At 43.0% G+C, this 22,837-nt stretch overlaps 2 protein-coding genes and 1 long non-coding RNA gene across 3 annotated transcripts in view; 2 read left to right on the forward strand and 1 right to left on the reverse strand.

The window, feature by feature from the left end:
• The window catches only part of CDH22 (cadherin 22), a 628,328-nt gene that overhangs the window by 465,424 nt on the left and 140,067 nt on the right, over positions 1-22,837 (forward strand). The gene's annotated exons all lie outside the window — the stretch shown is intronic.
• Positions 10,876-11,495, forward strand: LOC138665042 (uncharacterized). The gene is made up of 3 exons (XR_011318418.1): positions 10,876-11,200; positions 11,292-11,351; positions 11,460-11,495. It is a non-coding gene; the product is annotated as an uncharacterized lncRNA (long non-coding RNA).
• Positions 11,368-15,476, reverse strand: LOC138665041 (uncharacterized). Its single transcript, XM_069752189.1, has 2 exons — positions 14,917-15,476; positions 11,368-14,758 (listed from the first exon to the last, which is right to left on the reverse strand). Exons 1-2 carry the CDS (start codon positions 15,213-15,215, stop codon positions 13,879-13,881), a joined length of 1,179 nt encoding a protein of 392 aa, XP_069608290.1. The 5' UTR covers positions 15,216-15,476; the 3' UTR covers positions 11,368-13,878.

Raw genomic sequence — 22,837 nt, forward strand, 5'->3', positions numbered from 1 at the left:
GTCATGGGACACTTTTTATTAATTGGACTATGGTGCACAGGTAGTATATGGTTGGTTTATTATTTTAATTGTTTTGCAGGTGATCGAGTACGGTAAGTATGGTGAAATTAAGAATATCTAACAGATGCGCCATTTCTGGGGCGGCTACTGGCTGGTATTTGTAGCCAGGGGTGGGCCAATATCCGGGGCCCCTCTCTAGGCTGATTTTGATTCAGGTTTTGGTGCAATTTTGATGCGTTTTTGATGCAGTTTTTGATCCAGTTTTTGGTGCATTTTTTGCGCAGTTTTGGTGCAGTTTTGATGCGTTTTTGATGCAGATTTTTGTGCAGTTTTTGTGTGCGTTTTTTGTGCGATTTTTATGCAGTTTTTGGTGCGGTTTTTGCCCGATTTTGATTCAGGTTTTGGTGCTGTTTTGATGTGTTTTTGATGCAGTTTTTGTGCAGTTTTTGCGCGATTTTGATGCAGTTTTTGGTGCTTTTTTTACGCGATTTTGATTCAGGTTTTAGTGCTGTTTTGATGCAGTTTTTGGTGCGGTTTTTTGCGCGGTTTTGACTCAGTTTTTGGTGCAGTTTTTGGTGCAGTTTTTGCGCAGTTTCGATGCATTTTTTATTAGATTTTGATGCAGCTATTTGTGCATTTTTTGAGCGTTTTTATGCATTATTTAATGCGTTTTTGTATGCGTTTTTGAAAGTTAAATAAAGTATTATTGAACAAAAAAAAGATTTGTGATGTCATTATTGTCCAACCTCCTCTTTTACATTTGTCCAACCCACACTCCATTACACACACAGAAAGATGAGATGGCTAGATAGATCTACATATAGATAGATCTATAGATGCATGCATCTATGTATTTATATATCTATCTATAGATATATCTGGATAGATATATCTGGATAGATATATCTATGGATAGATATATCTATTGATAGATGTATGGATAGTGTAGAGTGCGTGTCCACTGTCCGGATTACATCTGGATTACCTGCAGATTGGATGCTGCGTACTTGTAGTCCCATCGGATGATGCCTGCACAAACACACACCCCCTAAGACCCCCCACACACAGACCCGCACACACCCTGACAGTCCCACACAGCGCCGCTCACATCCGAACAGCCCGCAGACCCCGCCCGCACACACCCGAACAGTCCCACACACGCCCGAACAGTCCCGCACACACCCACACACATCTGAACAGCCTGCAGACCCCGCCCGCACACACATACACGCACACAGTCACCGCCCACACACTTCCCTCCTCCCGAACTGCAGCGTTTCTCGGACCCACATCCGCAGCAAAACTGCAGATCTTTTTTACATCTGCGGTTTTGCTGCGGATGTTCCCGACTCAATGCAAGTCTATGGGTGCAGAAACGCTGCAGCTCTGCACAAAAGAAGTGACATGCTGCGGAAAAAAAAAGCTGCGTTTCGGTGCGGCCTTTTCCGCAGCATGTGCACAACCAGTCTGTGGCTCCCATAGACTTACATTGGTTGTGCACTACACTGCGGATTTGATGCAATTCCGTGCGCCAAAAAACGCTGTGATCTGCAATCAAATCCGTAACGTGTGCACACAGTCTTAGCACTTAGTGAACCTAGCAATAAAGCCAAGCAAAAAACAAGTGTGGGATTGCAGTTTTTTTGCAATTTCATCGCACTTTGATTTTTTTCACATTTTCTGTTACATGACATGGTAAAACCAATGATGTCTTTCAAAAGTAGAACTTGTCCCGCAAAAGATAAGCCCCCACATGGCCATATTGATGGAAAAATTATGGCTCTGGAAAGAAGATAAACGAAAAACGAATAAACGATAAACGAAAAAACAAAAAAAGCTCCAGGGGTGAAGGGGTGTAGAAACATGGATATGGACATATCTATGGGAATAGATATAGATATATAGATATAGCTCTTTATGTATCTATCTATCCATCCCATATCTATCTATGTATTATCTATCTATCTATCTATCTATCTATCTATCTATCTATCTATCTGTGTGTAATGGAGTGTGGGTTGGACAAATGTAAAAGAGGAGTTGGACAGAAATGACATCACAAATCATTTTGAAGCTAGAGGAGGGAGGGGTTTGGGTGTGTTTTGGAGTGGGTTTGCTAGGTTTGGGCTTAGAGGCCTGTGCAATGCATCATGGAACTTGTAGTATTAGAGCACAATAAGTCAGGAGAAAGAAAGTTGTCGATTAACCCCATGAGAGCTGGATCCAGTACTGAAGATGTGCTGGTATAGCATGATAAAAGGTAATATTGTTGAAATAAACACAGTGGATGTTTTCAGCGGCACATAATAGCAAGATTTATGAAAAACAAAGTTATAGTACTGGACAACTTCTTTAAGGGAATCTGTCAGTAATATCAATTCCCTCTTCCCCCGGAAACCACATATCTGGGCAGCAGGTCTCTAATGCTAAATCTATCAACCCCCTTTATTTCTTCTATCTGTTGATGCAGTCCCAAGGATTCACCATTTTAATGCACTTGCAAATGCGACAGAAAATGCTCTGAGCGTAACAGAGTACTTCACAAACAGCTACCTCCTGAGATTGTTACCTGCCTAGTTTCCTGGCACTTGACATCATACAGACAATGAGCTATCAATCAAGCTGAAGGCAGAGGATCTGGAAGTGCTCTGTCATGCTCAGAGTACTTGAAAAGGTTTTGCCACAAACAAAGTTCATTTTAATCAATAGATCTTGGAATAATAGTAATTTTCTCAATTGGATGTGTTTAAAAAAATGCTCCTGTGCTGAGATAATCTTATAAATGTGCCCCTGCTGTGTACTGTGTAGACCCTATCACAGTGATTAAAATAAAAAAAAATAGTAAATCAAACCCCCCTTTATCACCCCCTTAGTTAGGTAAAAATAATAAAATTAAAAAAAGTATTTATTTCCATTTTTCCATTAGGGTTAGAGTTGGACTAAAGTTAGGGTTGGGCTAAAGTTAGAGTTAGGGTTGGGCTAGGGTTAGGATTGGGCTAAATTAGGTTTGGGCTACAGTTAGGGTTTGAGGTTAGGGTTAGGGTTGGGCTAAAGTTAGGGTTGTGGTTATGGTTGGGATTATGGTTATGATTGAGATTACGTTTAGGGGTGTGTTGGGATTAGGGTTGTGGGTAGGGTTATGGTTAGGGTTGGAGATTAGGGTTAGGGGTGTGGTGGGGTTAGGTTTGGAGTTAGAATTGGGGGTTCCACTGTTTAGGTATACCAGGGGGTCTCCAAGCACGGCATGGCGCATCCATTGATTCTAGCCAATTTTCCTTTCAAAAAGTCAAAAGGTACTCCCTCCCTTCTGAACCCTGCCATGCACCCAAACAGTGGCTTTCAACCACATACGGCGTACTCGTGAGAAATAGCACAACACATTTTTTGGTCCATTTTCTCCTGATACCCTTGTGAAAATTACAAAAATTGGTTCCTAAGTAATTTTTTTGTGAAAAAAGTAAAATGTTAATTGTTTCCTACCACATTGCTTTAGTTATCGTGAAGCACCTGAAGGGTTAATAAACTTCTCAAATGTGATTTTGAGCACCTTGGGTGTAGTTTTTAGAATGGTGTCACTTTTGGGTATTGATTGGTTATGTAAATTTTGTTGGGAAAAATGAGAAATCGATGGTCAACTTTTTATCCTTATAACGTCCTAACTAGGGTTGAGCGAAACGGGTCGGCCAGATTCAGAAGTCGCCGACTTTTGGCAAAATCGGGTTTCATGAAACCCGACCCGACCCCTGTGTGGGGTCGGCCATAAGGTCAGCGATCTTCTGAATCTGGAATCGGAATTCCGATACCGAGTTCCGATATGTTTAAGATATCGGGAATCGGTATCAGAATTCATATTTAAGTGTAAAATAAAGAATAAAAATAAAAAAAATTGATATACTCACCCTCGGACGCGCCCTGGTTCTCACCGGCAGCCTTCCTTCCTAAGAATGAGCGCCTGAAGGGCCTTCGATGACGTCGCAGCTTGTGATTGGTCGCGTGAGAGGTCACATGGGCGGTCACGCGACCAATCACAAGCCGCGACGTCATCTAAGGTCCTTCAGGCGCTAATTCTTAGGAAAGAAGCGTCCGAGGGCGCGTTCAAGGGTGAGTATATTCCTAATAGGTATATACTCACCCTCGGACGTGCCCTGGTTCTAACCCGCAGCCTTCCTTCCTAAGAATCAGCGCCTGAAGGACCTTAGATGAAGTCGCAGCTTGTGATTGGTCGTGTGACGCCCATGTGACCGCTCACGCGACCAATCACAAGCCGCGACGTCATCGAAGGTCCTTCAGGCACTCATTCTTAGGAAGGAAGTCTGCCGGTGAGAACCAGGGCGTGTCCGAGGGTAAGTATATCAATATTTTTTATTTTGATTCTTTATTTTACACTTAAATATGGATCCCAGGGCCAGAAGGAGAGTTTCCTCTCCTTTAGACCCTGGGAACCATTAGAAACCCAATGCACTGCATTGGGTTTCGTGTTTCGGCCGACCCCGACCCCGACTTTTCTATAGGATCGGCCGATTTCACTCGACCCGACTTTTGAAAAAGTTGGGTTTCGTGAAACCCGACCTGATCCTATAAAAAGAAAAGTCGCTCAACCCTAGCCCTAACATAAAAATATTATGTTTCCAAAATTGTGCTGATGTAAATTTGACATGTGAGAAATGTTATTTTTCTAACTATTTCGTTGGACACCACTCTCTGAGTTAAGAGCACAAAAACTAAAAGTTTGAAATTGCAAAATTTTCTAAATTTTTTGCCAAATTTCCATTTTTTTCCTAAGTAAATGCCAGTTATATCGAATAAATTTTACCACTAACATGAAGTACAATATGTCACAAAAAACAATCTCAGAATCAGTGGGATACGTTGAAGTGTTCCAGAGCTATAACCTCATAAAGTGACAGTGGTCAGAATTGTAAAAATTGGCCTGGTCATTACCAAATTGGCTCTGTCACTAAAGGGTTAGTTTTGCCATTTGTTAAATTTTGCAAAAATTTCTGAAAGATTGAATAGTTGGACATGTGCATTATAACGTTTAGAGATGGTCACATTAAGTTCATCGGAAAAGATTAGAGTGCATTTTAGGATCATTCTGAAATTTCACCTTGAAGCCAAATATCCCAAACTTTTTGTGAGTAGTATAAGATAACCAATGTTAGTAATGTACAGTGTAGGATAGAATAGTGTAAAAGATAGGTAACATAGGGACACATAGTGACTGTAGTCTATGTAATGATGACGATAAGGTAAAATAGGATAGTGTTAATGCTTGGGACTAGCCATTAGTGTTAGGGAAAGAGACTGCCAGTTAATTAGAGTTCAAGTTTATGTGCGAGTGGAAAGTTCTATGTGATTAGAGCTGCCTTAATGTAGATTCAGAGAGAGAGAGAGAGAGGAGACTAACGGATAGGGAAATAGCAAGATACTGAAGTAACCGACAAGACAGAGTGACCTTCCAGAAAAGGATCCTTGGATAGGACATAGAGTCACTACAACCCTGGGCTTGTAAACACCAAAAGTAACCCACCTAAAAAAGACTGAGTTCATGGGAATTGTAGCAATTTTTTATACTGTATCTACTAACTTACTAAGTCCTGCTATTTCTATCTCAGTGTGTCGTACTACCATAACTGCTTTGCATGATGCTCGCTCTCTTGTTATGTCTGACTTAACCTCTGAAATCTGTCCTTCACTTACACACTCATTTCGCCTACACCTGAAAAATATCTTCAGTATCCTACCTTTCTTACAGTGGAAACTACAAAAAATGACTACTGTTGCTCTGTTTCATTCTTGTCCTGATTACTCACCATGCTCTAAACTCTTCATTCTCCAATCTATCCTCAATACAACACCCAGACTCATACTTCTTTTAAACCACACACTGATGTCAATACCCTTATTACCATCACCTACAAAGGCCTCCACAATGCTGCATCAGCCGATATCTTGTCCCTCATCTTCGTCTACTACCATACCTTTGCTCTAAGAGTAACATCCTCCTTAACTGAACCTTGCACTACCATCTCCATTATTTTTCTTCTGCTGCACCAGTTCACTGGAATATACGGTACTACTTAAAACTATCATTTTACTTCCTGACTTCCACGGCTTTAATAAGTAGCTATATTTTCAAATAACTTTTCAGAATAAGCCGTCATGTGTGTGTACATGAGGAAAAACACTATGTTACACTATTAAGTGACTTGCATCCTGCTTTTTACCCGTTTTTTAATCTTTACGGGCTCTATTGCTAAATTTGTAATTGAGACTATGCTGACTTGTTAGAAAGCTCTTAAAAGACTTGTTAGAGTGCTCATCATGTTATTTCTGTTTCTCCCTCCACCTGTGCTCCTCTCTCCCCTTCCCTCTCTATAGTGGCATGTCAGAGAGCAGGCAGTCCAACAAATGTTTCAACAAAGGTTGAAAAAACATACAGGTCCATCAAGTCCAACTTTTCTCCATCAGTTCTACATTCTCTATCGCTAGATTATTTTTAGACCATAATGCCAAATGTTGTGAGGAAAGCATTTAGTCCTTTTTAAATGCTGTTATAGTATCTGCCATTACTACCTTTTGTGGTCAGGAATCCACAGTCTGATTGCTCTAACAGTAAAGAACCCTTTCCTATTTAAACACCTGGCCTAGCCTATCACATTACCTATTCTAACTAATTTTCCGTATTAGTCTTGAGAACCTTACTCCTTCTTTTACCAACACTCCCTAGACATCTTGCAGCTAAATGAACCTCATACCTGTACATGCACGGATAATGGCTGGTGACTGGCTTATGGAGGTTTATATGTATTACACTGTATTTTTAAAGATGGCTGGGCCATACAGTACAACCAATATTTCCTCAAGACTGAAACTGTAACAGGCCGTCACATCCAAACATAGACTAAGTGTGAACAGGTGTTGAACCTAGAGTCGCCAACTCGTATATAGTCAAGTAAATAAGGCAGCACACTGCAGCGCCAAAACATGCAAACATGAAACACGAAAATTAAACTGCATTACTGCACTAGAAATATGAAAAATGAGAGCGTTTAGCGCATAAAAATGGCCAATTTTATGTGTATCTGGTAGCCACTTTACGACATCTCTCTTATACCAGGTCCTACAAAGAAGAATGGTCTAAAATTCCAGCAGAGCATTGGACCTGCTGTAATTAAAACACCTGTGGCTAGGAGGCGGAGTGCTCGATCAGAAGGCTAAAGAATACATTTAGAGAAATGTATACACTCCGCCTCCTAGCCACAGGTGTTTTAATTACAGCAGGTCCAATACCCCTCCACAGAGAGAGAGAATTTTAGTCTAAGAAGAGGTTTCACAGGTACCCATTCTCAGTGAGGAAAGGCAAGTGTAGGACCTGGTATAAGAGAGATGCCGTAAAGTGGCTACCGGGTACACATAAACTTGGCCATTTTTATGTGCTAAACGCTCTCATTTTTCATATTTCTAGTGCAGTAATGCAGTTCAATTTTCGTGTTTCATGTTTGCATGTTTTGTGCTGCAGTGTGCTGCCTTATTTACTTGAAACTGTAACAGGGCCATTCCCATGAATGAAACCTGAATGCTGCTGGGGAAAATTAACATTTTTTCACGTGACAGGTTACTTTTAAAAGAGTACAGTACATATGTAACAAACAAGACGCTATGCAAAAATATTAACCGAGGCGAAAGGTGCATACCAAGAACAGGTGTGTGCTGAGAACAATGGGAATTTATTTCTTAACAGACTCTAGTAACGTATCCCCGCATAATATTATTAAAATATATTTCAATGAATACAGATTTTTAATCTTGTGAAAAATCTGATACACAATCCCAGTAAGTAAATGCCATTGGGAGTAATTACTATTAAAGTGTTAAATCACGAATGTGCCATTACCCACTGTGGCAAAAAGAAGTTTGACTTTATGATTTTCATAGATTGCTTTGTTACTTTTGCTCCCTATTAGCACATAAATACTAAGCATGTTGGCAGAGTTCCCATATGTGTGCTGTGATGCCTAATTGGAATAGAAACATCTTCTTTGGTGGAAAAATATCTCTTCATACAACTTTTGTTGTTAATTTTTTTCAATTGACCAATTCCAGGTTAGCTAAGGCAAAAAAATGGGGTTATTTTGTGACAAGCACACATAGTAGACAGGTATATGGACATCTGTCACAAGCATATGGAACATTTGAAGAAGGCACACTGTTATGGGGCATCTGAGGCTGCCATATTATTATACGACATCTTTGACTTGAAGCAAACCTTTTAACCCCTTTACCACTTTGGATGTATACAGTCATGGCCAAAAGTATTGACACCCCTGCAATTCTGTCAGATAATACTCATTTTCTTCCTGAAAATGATTGCAAACACAAATTATTTGGTATTATTATCTTCATTTAATTTGTCTTAAATGAAAAAACACAAAAGAGAATGAAGCAAAACATTGATCATTTCACACAAAACTCCAAAAATGGGCAAGACAAAAGTATTGGCACCCTCAGCCTAATACTTGGTTGCACAACCTTTAGCCAAAATAACTGCGACCAGCCGCTTCCGGTAACCATCAATGAGTTTCTTACAATGCTCTGCTGGAATTTTAGACCATTCTTCTTTGGCAAACTGCTCCAGGTCCCTGATATTTGAAGGGTGCCTTCTCCAAACTGCCATTTTTAGATCTCTCCACAGGTGTTCTATGGGATTCAGGTCTGGACTCATTGCTGGCCACCTTAGAAGTCTCCAGTGCTATCTCTCAAACCATTTTCTAGTGCTTTTTGAAGTGTGTTTTGGGTCATTGTCCTGCTGGAAGACCTATGACCTCTGAGGGAGACCCAGCTTTCTCACACTGTGCCCTACATTATGCTGCAAAATTTGTTGGTAGTCTTCAGACTTCATAATGCCATGCACATGGTCAAGCAGTCCAGTGCCAGAGGCAGCAAAGCAACCCCAAAACATCAGGGAACCTCCGCCATGTTTGACTGTAGGGACCGTGTTCTTTTCTTTGAATGCCTCTTTTTTTCTCCTGTAAACTCTATGTTGATGCCTTTGCTCAAAAAGCTCTACTTTTGTCTCATCTGACCAGAGAACATTCTTCCAAAATGTTTTAGGCTTTTTCAGGTAAGTTTTGGCAAAATCCAGCCTGGCTTTTTTATGTCTCAGGGTAAGAAGTGGGGTCTTCCAGGGTCTCCTACCATACAGTCCCTTTTCATTCAGATGCCGACGGATAGTACGGGTTGACACTGTTGGACCCTTGGACTGCAGGGCAGCTTGAACTTGTTTGGATGTTAGTCGAGGTTCTTTATCCAACATCCGCACAATCTTGCATTGAAATCTCTTGTCAATTTTTCTTTTCCGTCCACATCTAGGGAAGTTATCCACAGTGCCATGGGCTTTAAACTTCTTGATGACACTGCGCACGGTAGACACAGGAACATTCAGGTCTTTGGAGATGGACTTGTAGCATTGAGATTGCTCATGCTTCCTCACAATTTGGTTTCTCAAGAAGCGCGTTACTAATCCCGACAAACGGTGCACGTGTCACATGACCATGGGTTGCCAATGAGTTAGCATGACAACCCAGGGTCTGCAGCAGATGCCTGTGGTTGTCATTGCTGGATTGCTATGAGCGTGGCCCAGTTGTCGAGCCTCATGGCAACTGAGCATTTTTGCTGCATGTTTTTCGCTATGTAGCACAAGTGATCGGATGATCACAGCTTCTAGTCTCCCATGAAAACTATTAAAGCTAGTGTTAGGGGTCGAGTTCCCACCTCTGCACAGGGGGAATCTCAGGCCATCTCCGCTGTGGTCTCCCATTCTTCTCCCGCCACAGTGGAGCCTGCTCAGCGGAGGCGTCAGTCCCAGCGTCTTGCTCAGTCTGACTCTGTACAAAGAGTTACTGCTGCTTTCCCTGCTTCTGCCATTGAAGCCAGTGCTGGGCAGCGGCGAGCAGATGCTTCTAGGACTAAGTCCTGCTTTTCTTGTTCTGAGCATGCCCAGAGTAAGATCTCTCAGTGGAGATCGAGGGTCACATGTTCAGATACTGCAGCTTAATCCATTGGTCCTCCAGGAAGGTCCTGTAGGTGCTCAGGCTCTGTAGCAGCCTCTCATTGGTCCTTCTAGGAAGGTCCTGTACGTGCTGCAACTATTTAAGGCTCGCATGGCCTCATGGCCATGCACTAGTATCTTTCTAAGTTATGTTCTTTGTGCCAGTGTGGTCATGTAAGATTGTGTTCAGGGACCCGCCTGAAATAAGCCCCTAGAATGCTGGCACCTCCGACAAGGAGATTGTGTCTTTGTATGTATTCAGGGACCTGGCTGAAATAAGCCCCTAGAATGCTGGCACCTCCGGCAAGGAGTTTTGTGTGCATGCATGACCACTAACTGCTCTCTGTTGGGCAGTTAGCCTGTGCCTCTGTGAAGTCTAGCAGGGCGCAGTGCTTTGCTTTCACGGCTACTCTGTGAAATAACAGAGCTAGTTCATACCTCCATATAGTGCCGCCATTGCTAGCAGCAGGTTCTCCTGCACGGTGGACCCCAGGCTGCGAACGCATCAATTATAATAAAACATCTATATTTACTCGGTGCGTTCCGCTAGCCCTAAGGCTGGGTTCACATTGCGCTAGGTGTGTCCGTCTAACGGACTCGTTTTTAAGTAGTAAAAACGCAATGTAACGCACATACTAACGCGCCCATAGACTTGCATTGTCTGACGCATCGTGACGCATCCCTAAATTGGTATGCGTTTGTCACATAACGTTTTTTTTCTGACGGACCTTCAACGCGGCTTGCAGCGTTTTCGGGTCCGGCCAAGCTAACGCACTACTAACGGAAGCGTTCATTCTGCCATAGAAGGCTATGGCAAACGCAGTCAGACGCAAATCATGAAAAATTTCCAAATAGAACCACACGTTTTAATAGCTTTTGAAGGTGGTCACATGTGGTCATGTGACAGGAAATGTGACTTCGGCCATTAAAATATCCCACTCACACAAAGTCTCCTGCACGTGACAGAGTGTTTTGCCGTAGCTAAATTGTAAGTACATTTCTATATATTATATATCTCTGTATACATCATGGGAGTCTGTAATGTCCGTCGGATGTGTGTGTACTAAAAATGTATTGTTTTGTTGCACACAGATGTCGGATACAGATGTCAGCAGCAGCAGCGTGTCTGCGATTTTTTCTTCTGAGTCGGTAGGCTTGCACTTTAAAAAACCATGTTGTGTGAAACTCCATTGTATTGAGCTAGGCATAACAATCCTGTTTATTGTTTTATTGTGAATAGGAGTCTTCTGAGCCCAAGGCTGTTAGACCTCCCCCAAAAAAACACGCAAAAACAACAAAGGTACATAGCACACATGTTGAATTTTTCAGGCATAAATTTATTGATCCAATGAATGTTAACATTATTTAATGTTAAAATATTTTTTTTTACATTTTACATACACAATAGGTTGTGGCACAAGGAGGACAAAAAAGAAAAAAGGTCCCTAGCCGTCTGTCGTCGCCACAACTGCCAGTGGTAAATATAAAATAGAAATATTCTATCCAATATTTACCAACAATCTATCTATTCACTTTCTATCTACTATACCTATAAACTATCTATCAACTATCTATCGCTCCATCTATTTGTCTATCTATATCTATGTATCTATCTATCAATATCTATGTATCTATCTATCTATATCTATCTATCTAAATCTATGTATCTATCTATATATCTATCTATCAATATCTTTGTATCTATCTATCTATCTATCTATATCTATGTATCTATCTATCTATATATCTATCTATCAATATCTATCTATCAATCTATATCTATCTATCTATCTATGTATCTATCTATCTATATATCTATCTATCAATATCTATGTATCTATCTATCTATCTATATATCTATCTATCAATATCTATGTATCTATCTATCTATCTATCAATGTATATCTATCTATCTACATCTATCTATCTATCTATATATCTATATATTGCTATATCTATGTATCTATCTATCTCTGTATATATGAATATGGCCATCCAGTGAAATTGACACTATCAACATAACGTTTTGTGTTTACATAGTCCAAGTCAGCGCCAAAAAAAAAAAGGATTGTCGTTGACGAAGAGCCATTGACTATCCACAATGAGACACTTATTAACCTTGTGGAAGCCAACCCCTCCATATGGGACCAGAGCGACAGCTCCCACCATGACATCGTGAAGAACCGGAAGTTGTGGGATCAAATAATCTGTCACTTTGATCCCCGATACATGGAGAAGTCGACAACCTCAAAGAAAAAAATTGGTAAATATTGGTGACGTAACATCGGAAAATGTTTAAAAAAAAAAAAATTTTCTATCCTATCAACCTATCCACTTGTTGTCTGCTATCTATCTCTCAATTATCAACTATCTGTACACTATATATCTATCTATCTATACACTATTTCTACACTATTTCTTATCTAACAACTATCTATCTACTATTTATATATCAACTATCGTAGCAAACTATGAACAATTTTTCCTATATCTTAACACAATCTACTATTTTTATATATATATTTTTTTTTTTTAAATTTAAAGCCGATGCTGTCCATACCCGTTGGAAGTCCATCCGCGATCGCTTTGTCCGTGACTACCGGAACAGTCAGAATGCACCAAGCGGATCAAGTGGCAAACGGGTGACACCGTATGTGCATTATGACCAACTGCTCTTTCTTCAGAAAACAGTGTCTCAGCGCTCGTAAGTACAAGAAGGTCTGTGTGCGAGACTAAATTGTTTAAAGGAAAATAAGTAATTTTTGTTTTTGGGTTACAGCACGATATGCAGTACCGCTGCTCCTAGACCAGCAGAGGAACTTGAGCCTTCTTCAGTGGAACCAACGCAACCTGAAGATGTGTCTGGCATCACCGAGCCACGATCTGCGGATAGAAGCACTGTTGCTGCAGGTGTGAGTGCCCGGTTGCAATCACAGCGTGGACGCAAGCGAGCATCTCAAAAAGATGAAGCAGATGCAATTATCGTGGATGGACTCCAACGGGTAGAGGACATGTGTCGCAGTGAGCTCAAAGACCTGAGACGAGAAATTACCGAGCTGCAAGCACGCGAGTCTGTCTACTCTGCTAATGAGTGGAAGCTACTTTTATTATCCTATGTGCCTGTAGTACAAAATATCCCGGCACATAGAAACCTTATGTTTCGACAAAGACTTAACGAGCTTGTAGAGGAATTTGTGGGCACCGAGGAACCCGCTCCATCGGGAAGAAGAAGACTGGACATGCCGCCCTACAACCCTCAATATAGAGGCCGGGGTGAAACGAGCGTGGAACCTCAAAGACAATGTAGTAGTCCATCATATAGTTGGGCAGACAATACTCCCGTGCAGTACCAAAGTCTTTAGTACAGTTCACTGTCCACAGCCAGGTGCAATTACCGCGTTGGAATTTTTTTTTTGGGGGGGGGGTTTTGTTGTTAATTTCTATTTTCCTTTTTTTTTTCATCCCTATGGGATATCATATGTTACACCTGTGTACCAACAGTTTGTTGGGAAAATACAAAAACATTTAGTAAACTGTTTCAAATTTCAGATTCTTGTATGACTTTAACTTTAACTTTTTACACGACATAAGGTAACTTTTTACACGACATCAGGTTAAACAACATAACTTTTTACACTACGTAACTTTTTACACGACATCAGGTTAAACAACATAACTTTTTACACTACGTAACTTTTTACACGACATCAGGTTAAACAACATAACTTTTTACACTACGTAACTTTTTACACGACATCAGGTTAAACAACATAACTTTTTACACTACGTAACTTTTTACACGACATCAGGAAGACTTTAAATTATTTTCACACGTGTCTGTCTTGCCATGGAACCTGGCCTTCATGTGTGAAGTAGTGTGCAAATTGATCACGAATCCTCATTATTTGTGATGCAGAACGAACTGTAGTCGATTCAATGCTACTGAGGTTCGACTCACAATCATTGGGGTCTACCAACTGGGGTTCATGTCTCGCCACAAAATTGTGCAGACAGATGCATGCCTTCACAACACGGTCCACATTGTCTGGTTGCAGTTGCATGCAGGTTAGTAAAATCCGCCATTTTAATGTCAAAATCCCAAAGGCACACTCCACATAACGTCTAGCCCGGCTCAAGCGATAATTAAAAATGCGCCTGCTGGAGTCTAGACTACGGCTTGAGTAGGGCTTGAGGAGATTTTGTCCTAGTTGGAAGGCCTCATCACCAACTAAAACATAGGGCAAACTTGGGCCTTCGGTCCCCGGAAGAGGTCGTGATGACGGTATGTTTAAACTTTGGTTGTACAAACATTGGCCCATGTTGGAGTCTCTGAATACTCTGGAATCGTTAGTCCGGCCATAAGCTCCAATATCCACAGCAACAAAACGGTACCTGGCATCCGCAATCGCCATCAATACTATAGAAAAGTATTTCTTATAGTTATAGTAGAGGGAACCACTATGTGCAGGTTTCTGAATCCGAATGTGCTTTCCGTCCACGGCACCAATACAATTGGGGAAATTAGCCACATCCTCGAACTGTTGGGAAATTGCTAGCCACATTTCTGATGTTGGTGTTGGTAGCACAAGTGGTTGCAAGTTGTTCCAAATGGCATCACAAGTTTCCCGAACCAGTTGACAAATTGTTGACTTCCCAAGTCGAAACTGGTAATGCAGTGACGCAAAAGTTTCTCCGGTAGCCAGATATCTGTTGACATTCAAAAACAAAAAAAAAAAAATTAGGATTTTAATGATCATCTAAAGGCTAGTTGACAATATAATATACAATTGCAAAATGAACATTAGGCCACACGATACCGAGATCTAGTCTTTGTCAATAGAATGATAAAAAAAATGTATAATTACCTCACAGTCACTACTAAACGTTGCTCCGCACTGATGCTTTCACGAAAAGTGCTGCGATGATGATGTATCTCATCCTTCACATGTGAGAGCAGAACATCAAAGGTCTCAATGGACATCCGTAGATAGCGTTGGAATTTGAAGGGATGATCCCGAAGCTGCACATACAGGGTGTGAAAGGCACCATATGTACTCCGCAAGAAATTCACTTCGTGGATCCAATATCTCCTTTGCGAACTACGCTTTCTCTGCCGAAGTCGCAACCGCATCAAGCGAAATCTGACGAGCTCAGACACAAACATCTTGCTAGCAGAAGTTCACTCAATGCTTTCAAAATGGAGAATGAGTCTGTGCCCACACCCGACAATGACAAAAGGGAAAAAAAAAAAAAAAAAGAACAACTTTATTGACAGTGACAAACGCAGACAAACGGATACTTCGTAAACGGACATCAAAATGAAAAAACGCGATCACATGCGTTAACGCTAGCGTTACCGTGACGACGAATTTCACATATTTTTGCTCCGTTTCTGTACATGCGTTTAACGCATCCGTTTGACGCCATGTACTTGACGCAATGTGAACCTAGCCTAACAGCTAGTGAAAACAAAAAACAGAAATGTTTTTAAAAATATTTAAAAAAATATATATATAAAAGTTCAAATCACCCCACATTCGCCCCATTAAAATAAAATAAATCAAATAAAAAATACACACATTTGCTATCACCGCATTCATAATCGCCCGATCTATCAATATATAAAAATAATTAATCTGATCGGTAAACTGCGTAATAAGCAAAAAAATGAAAACACCAGAATTACGGTTTTTTTGGTTGCCGCAACATTATATTAAAATGCAATAACGGGTGATCAAATTATTGTATCTACACCAATATGGTATCAATAAAAACATCAGCTCAGCCTGCAAAAAGCAAGTCCTCGCCCAGCCACAGATCAGAAAAAATGGAGACGCTACGGGTATCGGAATATGGTATCTTTTTTTTTTTTTTTTTTTTTTTTAGAAACTTTGGATTTTTTTTACCACTTAAAAAAGATAACCTAGACATGTTTGGTGTCTATAAACTCGTAATGACCTGGAGAATCATAATGAAAGGTCAGTTTTAGCATTTAATGAACATTGTTAAAAAACAAAACAAGAAAAGCAATTGTGGAATTGCAGTTTTTTTGCAATTTCACTGCACTTTAAATTTTTTCCCATTTTCCAGTACATTATAAAAACCAATGGTGTTGTTCAAAAGTACAAATTGTCCCGCGAAAAACAAGCCCTCATATGGCTATATTGACTGAAAAATAAAAAAAAGGTATGGCTCTGGGAAGAAGGGGAGCAAAAAATAGAAACTCAAAAACGGGAAAACCCAAGCTTGCGAAGGTGTTAAGTGTGGTATGCATGTCATGGGCAGTTGTATCTTGTTTTATTTCTGAATGCTAAAGGGTTTGGTATAAAGTAAATCTCCAGATACCTGCGCAGGGACAAAATTATAATTTCTCCTGCTCTTCTGACTACATTCTCTCTTTTCACTGTTATCTGTTTTTCTTTTATGATTGGTTTATTGCATACATTAGAAAGTTGTAAATGTTGCTGCTAAATCTAATATGCATTGGTGGTGGATAAATTTTGATTTCAACTCTATATTTTGTAAGTTTGAGAATATGCGTATTTTTATGTAGTCCTGCTTGTTAAAGGGAATCTTTTAGTAGGCTTAACCTTCCTAAGCCGTCTATATAGACACGCAGGTCATAGGAAACTGAATAAAATGATACCTGGATATCTGTGATCTTATGTATTATTCCAGAGAAATCCATGTTTTTTCTTATATGCAAATGAGCTGCTCAGGACACTGATCAGCATGAGAGTCTGCCTCCAGAGATTATTGTAAATGAAAGGAGGTGTCACCACTGTGATGTATAATGCTCTTCAGGTCTCCTGATCTCATCGCAGAGCTGTGTGTGATTATACCTGACTAGTGTTGAGCGATACCTTCCGATATCCAGAAGTATCGGTATCGGATTGGATCGGCCGATATTCAAAAAATATCGGATATCGCCGATACCGATACCCGATACCAATGAAAGTCTATGGGCCAAAAATATCGGAATTAAAATAAACACTTTCTTTCCTTGTAGGTTAATTCAACATGAAGGAAAACAACTAAGAATAATGTAGGATGTATTGGGGGAGGTGGAGGAGACATTAAATGCATAGAGGTTTAGGCCAATCAAATGGAATAGCAGGAATTTTTTTTTTTTTAAGACGTTCGGAGTTACAAAGATATTGACTATGTTAAGATTTTTTATATTTTGTCAGATATTTATGTTATTATTATTATTATTATTTATTTATATAGCACCATTGATTCCATGGTGCTGTACATGAGAAGGGGTTACATACAAGTTACAAATATCACATACAGTAAACAAACTAACAATGACGGACTGATACAGAGGGGCGAGGACCCTGCCCTTGCGGGCTTACATTCTACAGGATTATGGGGAAGGAGACAGTAGGTTGAGGGTTTCTCTACTTCTATGCTCTTCACGTTCTTTTTTACTTCTCCTACACTTTCTTCTTCATCATCCTCTCCAGGGTCGTCTCAGGGGTCGTCATCCTCTTCAGGGTGGTCTTCAGGGTTGTCGTCTTTAGGGTCTTGAACTTGGAAATGTAGCAGAAGGTACAAGAAGGCTGAGGAACTGCCGAGAACCAGCTGACGGTACTGGAACCCGGATGGCTACCCGAAGGTACAAGAGCCAATGGAACTACCGAGGACCACCAGACGTTGATGGAACTCGGATACCCAGAAGGAGGCACCTAAGCCAAAGGCTCTGCCTGGAACGAGCTGAAGGTACTGGAACCAGGATGGGGAGCAGAAGGTACAAGAGCAAAAGACACTGCCGAGAACCAGCTGACGGTACTGGAACCAGGATGGGTAGCCGAAGGTACAAGAGCCAATGGAACTAACAAGGACCAGCTGACGGTACTGGAACCCAGTTACTAAGCAGGAGGTACATGTGCCAAAAAGCACTACCAAGGACCACCAGACATTGGTGGAACTCGGATACCCAGAAGGAGGCACCTAAGCCAAAGGCTCTGCCCAGAACCAGCTGACGGTACTGGAACCAGGATGGGGAGCAGAAGGTACAAGAGCCAAAGACACTGGCGAGAACCAACTGATGGTACTGGAACACGGATGGGCAGCCGAAGGAACAAGAGCCAATGGAACTACCGAGGACCAGCTGACGTACTGGAACTCGGTTACTAAGCAGGAGGTACCCATGCCAGAAAGCACTACCAAGGACCACCAGATGTTGGTGGAACTCGGATACCCAAAAGGAGGCCCCTAAGCCAAAGGCTCTGCCTGGAACTAGCTAACGGTACTGAAACCAGGAGGACCTATTCAAGATTGTCTTCCTAAGAACCAGCTAATGGTGCTGGAACTCAGATAGGCAGCAGAGGGTCCACAGAAAAAAAAATTGCTAGGCCATGAGCCGGCCGTAGTTACCAAAAAGCCACAGTCCTACAGGGGGAGCTTGTCCTATTGGCACTACAGAACCAGCCTTGATTGCCAGTTCCCGCAGCCCACATAGGAAGCTCCTAAACTGCAGGCACCATAGAAATGGGTAACCCGACCACAACCCGATAGGACAACGTATTGAAGGCAAAGTGACCTTGACACTACCCGGAAAGAGCTGGCGTGCTGGAACCAGGCTGGGCAGGAGGGAGTACCAGTGCCAAAGACACTTCTGAGCAGCAACTGGCGTTGTTGGAGCCCAGTGATTACATGAGAAACAGAGTGTAGGCTGAAGCCTAATTGGAGCAAGTTGAAAGGGAATCTTTAACCCCCCCCAGGCATTTGTAACTAAAAGAGCCACCTTGTGCAGCACTAATGCTACACAAGGAAAAGGTGTCTCTTTTACTTATGCTATTTGCACACGCTGAAGTTAACACTTATAAAATGTGGCCCCTCATACCGTGAAACCATCCCGGAGGCGGGACTTTCCTTCTTAATGAGATGCAGCACAGCCATCATTCACACCATCTTGGCGTCGGGCGCCGCCTCTTCAGCGTTTGGATCTGTCCGTATCTTGCGCTGTTATGTTATCCCTTGGCCATGCGCAGTTAGCGCTGCCCGTCTTCTGACAACATTTGTTGTCAGGCTGGCTGCACCTGTGCGGCCGTCCTGCCCGAGATCCCGCCCCACAGTGACTTCTGATTTATTCACACTGCGGGGCTGGGATTCATGGGCATGCGCAGTGCATATCTTCGCCCCTCAGTCATCTTCTTCTGCCTTCTTCAGACTGTGCGGCGTCAGCTGATCCCTAAGTGCATGGCATGGCGATTAGGGATCAGCTGACAGCACACAGTCTGAAGAAGGTGGAGGGAGATGAGGGAGAGGTGAAGATATGCACTGCGCATGCCCATGAATCCCAGCCCTGCACTGTGAATAAATCAGAAGACACTGCGGGGCGGGGTCTCGGGCAGCGCGACCACACAGGCGCAGTCAGCATTACATCAAATGATGTCAGAAGACGGGTAGCGCTAACTGCGCATGGCCAATGGATAACATAACAGCGCAGGCTCCGGGACAGAATCAAACAACACTCAGGAGGCGGCGCACGGCACCAAGGGGGTATGAATGACGGCTGTGCCGCGTCTGATTATTAAGGAAAGTCAGGCTCTGGGACTTTCACGGTATGAAGGGGCACATTTTATAAGTGTTTAGTTCAGGGTGTGCAAGGAGAATAACTAAAAGAGCCACCTTGTCCAAATGCAGCATTAGTGCTGCACAAGGTGATTCTTTCAGTTACAAACACCTGGTGGGGGGCAGGTTCCCTTTAATTTCTGTAGTACTGTGAGTGTGGAGGGAGCAGGAGAAATTGCTGGATGCACAGCTAGGGAGCAGCTGACGTTACTGAACCCCACTAACACAGGAGCGAGTGTTCTTCTCTGTGCAAACGGCACTTCCAAGCAGCATCTGGCGGTGTTGGAGCCCAGGGAATCCAGGAGAAGCAGAGTGTAGGCCGAGGCCTGCACTCGAGGCAGTTTAATATCTGTTGTGTCAGCGTGGAGGTAGCAGGACAAATTGCCGGATACACAGCTGGGGATCAGCTGACATTACTGAAACCCAATAACACACACGGCAGCAGAGTGTTATTCTGAGTAGCAATTGGTGGTGTTGTAGCCCAGGGATTACAGTTCAGGTGGTAGAAACATGAACACAACAGGAGACCTGGATACTGTTGCCAACCAATCATTTAATCTGGAAGAGGAGTGGCAAATTCCTGCGAGATACAGGCCTTGTTCATTTTCAGAAAAGTAACCCAGTCAACGTTATCGGAGGATAGTTGCATGCGACGGTCTGTTAGTACACCACCTGCGGCACTAAAGATGCATTCCGATAATACACTAGCAGCAGGGCAAGCCAGCACATCAAATGCATACTGGCTAAGCTCTGGCCATGTATCCAGCTTAGAGACCCAAAACTTGAAGGGGGAAGAGCCGTATGGGAGTACACTGAGAGGGCAAGACATGTAGTCTGTCACCATCTGACGGAAACGTTGCCTTCTGCTGACTGGAGCCGTCTGTGATGGTGTAGACATTTGTGGCAGGCACACAAAACTTTGCCACAGTTGGGCCATACTGGTCTTGCCTTGTGCTGAGGCACTGCTTCTACTCCCTCTTTGTGCAGAGCTTCCTCCACTGCCTCGATGCACTGAGCTGCTTTGCAAAGCACTAGCAGCACTGCTCTTGATTGGACTGGAGAAGATGATGGACTGCATCAGTGTGTCTTTGTACTCCCGCATTTTACACTCCCGGTTCAACGGTGTTATGAGGCTTTGAAAGTTGTCCCAGTAGCAAGGATCTAGGAGGGTGTACAACCAATAATCAGCCGTGTTGAGAATGTGGGCGATGCGGCGGTCATTTCTCAGGCACTGCAGCATGAAATCAACCATGTGCTGCAGACTGCCAACTGGCCAAGAGACGCTGTCCCCTGCTTGAGGCGAGATCTCTGCCTGCTCTGCATCACCCCACCCTCGCTCTACATACTGACTACTGGAGAATTGTGTAACTCCGTCCTCTAGACAGATGTCTTCCTCCTCCATTGACTCCTCCTCATCCTCCTCACAAAGTGTCTCCTGCCTAGGCCTTTGTGAGGAACTACGTTGCGCAGACTGTCCAGAAGCAGATGGCATTTATGACTCCTCATCCTCCACCTCTTCCACAACCTCATCCCTTAGCGCTTGCAGTGTATTTTCAAGCAGGCAGATAAGGGGGATAGTCATGCTGACTAGTGCATCACCTGAACTCACCATCCACGTGGAATCATCGAAGGCACGCAAAACCTGGCAGATTTCCTTCATAGTGGCCCACCCAATGGTTGTGAAGACTGAACGGCGCGCAGTGCAAATTCTTTGCGCCTGATGCAGCTGGTACTCCATTACTGCTGGCTGCTGCTCACACAACCACTCCAACATATGTAACGTTGAATTCCACCTGGTGGGTAGGTCACATATGATGCAATGTTCCGGAAGGCGGAATCGGCGCTGCAGAGCTGTAATGCGCGATCTTGCCATCCTGGAACGCCGCAAGTGAGCACACTCTAGGCGGACCTTGTGCAGCAGTGCATCAAGATCCGGATAGTCCCTCAAAAAACTCTGCATGACCAAGTTGAGCACATGTGCCAGACATGGGATGTGAGGGAGGTTGCCTAGGCCCAGAGTTGCCACCAGATTTTGGCCATTGTCACACACTACCATGCCTGGCTGGAGATTCGCTGGCACAAACCATACGTCGCTCTCCTGCTTGATGGCATTCCAGAGCTCCTGCGCTGTGTGGCTTTGATTCCCCAAAGAAATTAATTTCAATACGGCCTGTTGACGTTTGGCCACGGCTGTGCTCATACCAGTCCTAACAGGTAAGCATTTATGGGTCCTTGTGGAGGTGGACTGTGATGGCTCCTGCAGCGCTGATTAAGAGGAACTGGAGTATGAGGAGGAGTCAATGTGTACAGACTGGATTCCTGCAATCCTTGGAGTTGGCAGAACACGTACAGCGCCACTCTCACAATCTTTACCCGGCTCCACAACATTTACCCAATGGGCAGCGAGGAAACGGTATCATCCCTGTCCATGGTGACTGGTCCACGCATCGGTGGTGAGGTGGACCTTGCTACTGATGGCGTTTAGTAGCGCATGTTTAATGTTTCCCTCCACATGCTTTTGCAGGGCAGGGATGGCTTGCCTGCTGAAATAAAAGCGGCTGGGCATGTTGTATTGTGGGACTGCCAATGCCATCAAGTTACAGAAGGTGTCAGTCTCCACCAGCCTGAATGACAGCATTTCAAGGGATAGTAGTTTTGCAATTCCAGCATTCAAAGCCTGTGCTTGGGGGTGGTTTCCCGAGAATGGCCGCCTTTTGTCCCACATGTTTCCACATATTTGTGGTATTGAGGTTGCTGACACTTTTCCCTCTTTTGACTTTCTGATGACACAGCTTGCATTTGACAAAGCAAATGCAATCTGCAACTGTGTTAAAAAAGGACCAGGCACTGCAAGTCTTGGGAGCACCAGTTTTGGCTTTTGGAAGAGGCATGCTCCTAATGGGTGCCAAAGTGGAGGCTACAGGCAACGCAGTCTTCCCCCTCCCTCTCCCTCTTTGGGCCGTTTGGGGAATCTCTTCCTCAGAGCTGCTCCCACCACCTTCCTGTACCTCATGCCATGATGGGTCAAGGACCTTATCATCTACACTACCCTCTTCCAACAACTGCTTCTCCTGGGTAGTCTCGGCAGCACAGTACACACCAGAAAGTGGCACCTGAGTCTCATCATCAGATGCGTACTGAGGTGTGCTGACCAGAGGCACTGGCCCACCCGCCTCTTCAGATTCAAAGCTCTTGGGCATCACT

This window comes from Ranitomeya imitator, chromosome 2 (genome assembly GCF_032444005.1).
Source record: "Ranitomeya imitator isolate aRanImi1 chromosome 2, aRanImi1.pri, whole genome shotgun sequence".
Lineage (NCBI taxonomy): Eukaryota > Metazoa > Chordata > Amphibia > Anura > Dendrobatidae > Ranitomeya > Ranitomeya imitator.

What these genes read in the sequence shown, in the direction of transcription:
- LOC138665041 (XM_069752189.1), bottom strand. Translation starts at nt 15,215, where the DNA reads ATGTTTGTGTCTGAGCTCGTCAGATTTCGCTTGATGCGGTTGCGACTT. An exon ending in CGTTTAGTAGTGACTGTGAG is followed by an intron (nt 14,759 to 14,916) that starts GTAATTATACAT and finishes GAATGTCAACAG; the next exon opens with ATATCTGGCTACCGGAGAAA.